This window comes from Otolemur garnettii, unplaced genomic scaffold (assembly GCF_000181295.1).
Source record: "Otolemur garnettii isolate 467f Iridium unplaced genomic scaffold, OtoGar3 scaffold00179, whole genome shotgun sequence".
Classification (NCBI taxonomy): Eukaryota; Metazoa; Chordata; class Mammalia; order Primates; family Galagidae; genus Otolemur; species Otolemur garnettii.
The window spans coordinates 735,567-740,565 of NW_003852574.1; the positions used below are offsets into that span (position 1 = coordinate 735,567).

Here is a 4,999-nt window from a genome sequence, read left to right on the forward strand (position 1 = left end):
CAAATGCATGTCTCTGCCACCAGTGTGGACACAGGCAGCAACAGTTGAGAGGCCACCTCCTCCTCAGCTGCCAGTGTACACAGCCAGGGAGGGGAGAGGGATGGCAGCCTCCCCCTTGAGCACTTTGGTGTGTGCACCAGGAAGGGTAACTCGTACAGCTGCCCTATCTTTAGGCATTTTCACTATGAGAGTAGCCTGGAAAGGGTACCCTTAGCCACCAGCTCCCCCAAGTTTTCCAGTGTTTGCACAATTGCAGAGGGGTGACCACACATGCTCCCCTCTCTGCATGTTCCCATGCATTACAGTGTGCTGAAGCAAGCGTGTTGCTTTCATGAGTGCCCACAGATACAGTCACCCAGATACGTGGCCTGGCCGGTGGTGGCCCAAGAGGCGTCTGCCTTGGTTGCTGCTCTTTAGTCCCTGTTGGGGAACTAAAGACCCTGTTAGTCTCCTGAAGACCTGCCCTCTTGCTCAGGAAGCGGCCACAGAGAAGATAGCAGAGGTCCTGCAAGGGGTGGCAGGGGCCACCGCAGGCAGCTGGTCTGCAGTGGGAACACCACGGCAAGCACTTTCTGTTTCACATTCTAGGGTTGCACACTTCACAAAGCCAAGCCACCTGGTGAGAAAGAACACCTAAGAGCTGCAACAGGAGACCCTAGTGCCGGGTGACCTCTCACCAGCCCGGGCAGATGCAGTCTGGCCGCATGATCCCCAGCAGCAGGTCAGGAACCACATACAATCTTGTCATAGTCAACAAATAAGTGGGCTGGGGCAGGGTTCTGGGCCCCATAGGCCACACATGGCTTTGAGTACGTTCCTGCACGGCAACTGTCACACAGACTAGGGGCGAGGCCTGAAATAACTTCATCTATAGCGATCAGTGCTTGTCCAGGGGTCACAGTGGATGCGATGGTCACTGGTGAGCAGGGACTGTGACAAGAGCTTCCTCCGGAGGTCTCGAGATATCTACATTCTGTATGACAATAAAAACACAGAACCTTTCCCTTATGGCAGGAAAATGGGACACCTGCAGTCAGCTTTCCTGATCACTGTGGCCTGTCAGGGGGCTCATTCTTACCTCTAAAGCCCCAGCTCTAGACTCTTGACCCCAACTTCCCTAAGAATGTAGGGTCAAGAGATTTGTGCCACAGTGGGCGGACAGACAACAAAACAAAGGTGTGGAGGGTGCCACCTGTAGCCTGTTCCAGTGCAGGCAGGCCAGGCAATATTCAGAGCAAGGCTGTTCTTACCACCTATCTCAGGGTTGGGTCAACTAAGGAGGAACCCTGGCTTGGGGTTCTCATTGTCATCTGAGGGCACGGAAATGGTTCAGCTCCTGGGGGCACCTCCTTCCTGGCTCAAGGAGTTGGTAGACAGATGACAGGTGTAGCTTCAGAAGCTTATGGTTATCTCTTAGTCTGTCCCCTCAGGACTAGAGCACAGGGCCCCCTGGAGCCCCTGAAGTCCATAGCTGGCCCTCACCCAGCTGCAGAGTCTAGCTCTGTCCTGGGCCTGCTGAGCTCAGGATGCCTCATGCCTGAAGAATGAGGAGATTGAGACTTCCTTTAGCTCTATGAGGCTGTCTTATGAGCCAAGATCCTGGTGGCTCAACCTCCCAGCTGTGGGCCCTCAGAACCATCACCTGCAGGAGCAGTCACTGATGACCTGGGCTAGAGCCTTGTGTAACAGGCAAGCCCAGATCTGTGGGGAGGGAGACATGGCCCACGCCCTGGGCTCACAGGACTAGCCATTTCAGGTATAATTCTCACTGTGCAGCAGGCTTTCTGAGGGTCCCCTTTCCCACCATTGCCTGCCCCTTTTCCTACCACTGCCATGAGCCAGGAGACTGTAGGATCTTGTCCACCTGAAAGGGAACCAGCTAGGAAACTGTGGCCAGTAGAAGTCTGCTCTGAGAAGTACCCACTCAGAAGAGGGCAGAGTGACTGTCAGCCACACCATGTCTATGAGCTAGTGAGGTCAGCCCCCAAAGACTCTGAGGCCCAAGGCCCTCTCTCACCATCATCTGTCAGTGCTGGGGTCCAATGCCATCTGGGCTTTCCTTAGCCCAAAAGATACCTATTAGAGAAATACCTTTCCCTGTGACCTGTGTGTGCCAGACTGAGCCTACTTGGTGAAGACACACTTAGACTCTCAGAGCAAAAGGGAAAGAGGCCCACAATGACTGGTCCTGGTTGGGGCAGCAGGCTTGGGAAATAATACGTTACATCCACACATCTCTGCCTATAGAGTTAAGGCCAAGGGGCTATAGGTGAGTGGGGATATCTGGCAGGCTGGACCAGATGTCCAGCCTGCACCCTCAATAGGGATCCAAGGCCCAAGCAGGGCCCATCATGGATGGCAACAGGAAGGGCTGAGGCCCAAAGAGCCTTCTAAGTGCTGTGCACTCCAGGAAGTGGGACAAGGAATCCCAAAAGTTATGTCTAGCCCTTGGCCTTGATGAGAGGGGCAACTAGCATTATGGAGGGACCTTCCTACACTGCCCCCTTGGGGCACTGAGAGTGGTTCTGGGTGACATTTTGAGAAGTTTTTTTTTTTTTTTTTTGAGACAAGAGTTTCACTATGTCACACTTGGTAGAGTGCCGTGGTGTCACAGCTCACAGCAACCTAAAACTCTTGGCTCGAGCAATGCTCTTGCCTCAGCCTCCCAAGTAGCTGGGACTAAAGGCATCCGACACAAGGACCGGTCATTTTTTGTTGCAGTTGTCATTATTGGTTAGCTGGCCCAGGCCGGGTTCAAATCCACCACCTTTGGTGTATGTGGCTGGCGCTGTAACCACTGTGCTACGGGCACCGAGCCTTGTATTAATTTTTAAAGGTTCTGGAGTTAGAAAAGGTACATGTCAGGCTTGGGCTGGAGGCAAGGGAGCGGATGCCCCACCTGCCCTCTGAATGCTTCAACCTCCATGGGGCTGCTGGGGAGCCTGCCACAGCCACATGTAGTCACTTCCTAGCCCAGTGGCTCAGCTCTAGGGACTTCCCCTTCCCCAGGACAGCTGGTCTTGGGAAGGCCTGTGGCAGAGCCACCCCAGAGTCAGGCCCTCCCTGACCACAAGAAAACAGCCTTAGCAGAGATTCAAGCTCCCTCTGGCAGGTGCCGTAGCTGGGCCTGGCCCTGGAATATACGGTGTCTGGACACCCCCAGGAACACCCGCCACCCCAGCAGTGCTACCTGAGGTCTGTCCCGGTGTGTGTTCACAGCTGCCACATTCAGGAAGATGGACTCCACTTTACAACCTGCCAAAGGGAAGATGTAAATCCACTGGCCTCCCAAAAGGCAGCAAAGCCCCAGAGGATAGACGCTTCTCTTAGGAAGAGATGGGCTGGGCGGCTCCTATGGCTCAAAGGAGTAGGACACCAGCCCCATATGCCAGGAGGTGGCAGGTTCAAACCAGCCCTGGCCAAAAAAAAAAAAAAAGGAAGTGATGGGCTTTGGGGAATGGAGCAGGCACCTTTGCCTCACTTTGCTCCTTCCACTTTAGGAAGCTCTGAGGAGTGCCCCCTCAGGCTCCTGCTTACCTACATGTGACAGCCCAGACAGGTCCACACGAAGGCCCAAGTTCCCTAACCTGGAACCAAGGTGGTCAGGGGAGCAGCAGGCCTAAGCTCAATGTGGGGTCACTCTCAGTCTTTAGGACCCCAAAACCACGCAACCCCAACTCTGCCAAGCGAGGCCCAATCTCCCCACGTACAGTACAAGAGGGCACACATTGGAATGATACCAGCTACCACTGAGCTCCACAGTCATCCTCCCAAGAGCACTTGTATTAAAGGCGAAGGAACTGAGACCCAAGAGATAAGGTGCCTGAGGTCTCTGCTGACACACTGAGAGGCAGGGGTGGGACTCAAACTCCCCCCACCCAGAATATTTTAAGGTCCAGGCCCTGGGAGCTATGGGGCTTTGTGAGGATTTTGTAAAAACCAGTATAAAAGCCCCTCAAGTAAGCGGACAATGGGTAAGGAAGGACCACTGGGGAGGTTTCCTGTGGCTATGTACTTTTTTTAGACAGAGTCACACTTTGTTACCCTGGGTAGAGTGCCTTGGTGTCATAGTTCACAGCAACTTCAAACTCTTAGGCTCAAGTGATCCTTCTGCCTCAGCCTCCCAAGTAGATGGGACTATAGGCACCCACTGAAATGCCCAACTAGTTTTTCTTTTCTTTGTTTTTTTTGAGACAGAGTCTCACAGCTTTGAATAGGAAGCAAGACCAAAACATTGATTTGTGCTGGCCCTGTGAAAATCCTAGATCAATTCTTTTGGTAACTTTAATTTTCTGGCCAGTTCCCCCCACCCCATATTCTCAAGTTTAAGCAGCCAGCAGCCTTGCTTCTCTTGGGTAGAGTGCCGTGGCACCACAGCACTCAAACAGCAACCTCAAACTCTTGGGCTTAAGCGATTCTCTTGCCTCAGCCTCCCAAGTAGCTGGGACTATAGGCGCCGGCCACAATGCTCAGCTATTTTTTGATTGCAGTTGTCATTGTTGTTTAGCAGGCTCAAACCCACCAGGCTTGGTGTATGTGGCCGGTGCCCTACTCACTGATCTATGGGTGTCAAACCCCAGCTAGTGTTTCTATTTTTTCTTTTTTTAAGAGACAGATTCTTACTTTATTGACCTCAGTAGAATGTCATGGCATCACACCTCACTGCAACCTCCAACTCCTGGGCTTAGACAATTCTCTTGCCTCAGCCTCCCAAGTACCTGGGACTACAGTAGCCCACCACAACGCCCAGCTATTTTTTTGTTGCAGTTAGGCCGGGACCAGGTTTGAACCCACCACCCTCAGTATATGGGGCCGGCACCCTACTCATTGAGCCACAAGCACCACCCCTAGTTTTTCTATTTTTAGTAGAGACAAGGTCTCACTCTTCCTCGGGGTGGTCTCTAACTCCTGAAATTAAGCAATCCACACTCCCCAGCCTCCCAGAGTGGTAGGATTATAGGCATGAGCCACCATGCCCAGCCAGGAATGGATTTTTTTT

General features: G+C 52.9%; 1 protein-coding gene across 1 annotated transcript in view; it reads right to left on the reverse strand.

The window, feature by feature from the left end:
- Window positions 1–346: 346 nt before the first annotated feature.
- Window positions 347–4,999, reverse strand: part of PFKFB4 (6-phosphofructo-2-kinase/fructose-2,6-biphosphatase 4) — a 56,216-nt gene continuing 51,563 nt past the window's right edge. The window contains exons 13-14 of the mRNA XM_023519515.1: window positions 3,191–3,255; window positions 347–973 (exon numbers count right to left, since the gene is read on the reverse strand). Of these exons, the coding sequence (XP_023375283.1) occupies window positions 914–973; window positions 3,191–3,255 (125 nt within the window). The 3' untranslated portion in view covers window positions 347–913. The remainder of the gene's footprint in view (window positions 974–3,190; window positions 3,256–4,999) is intronic.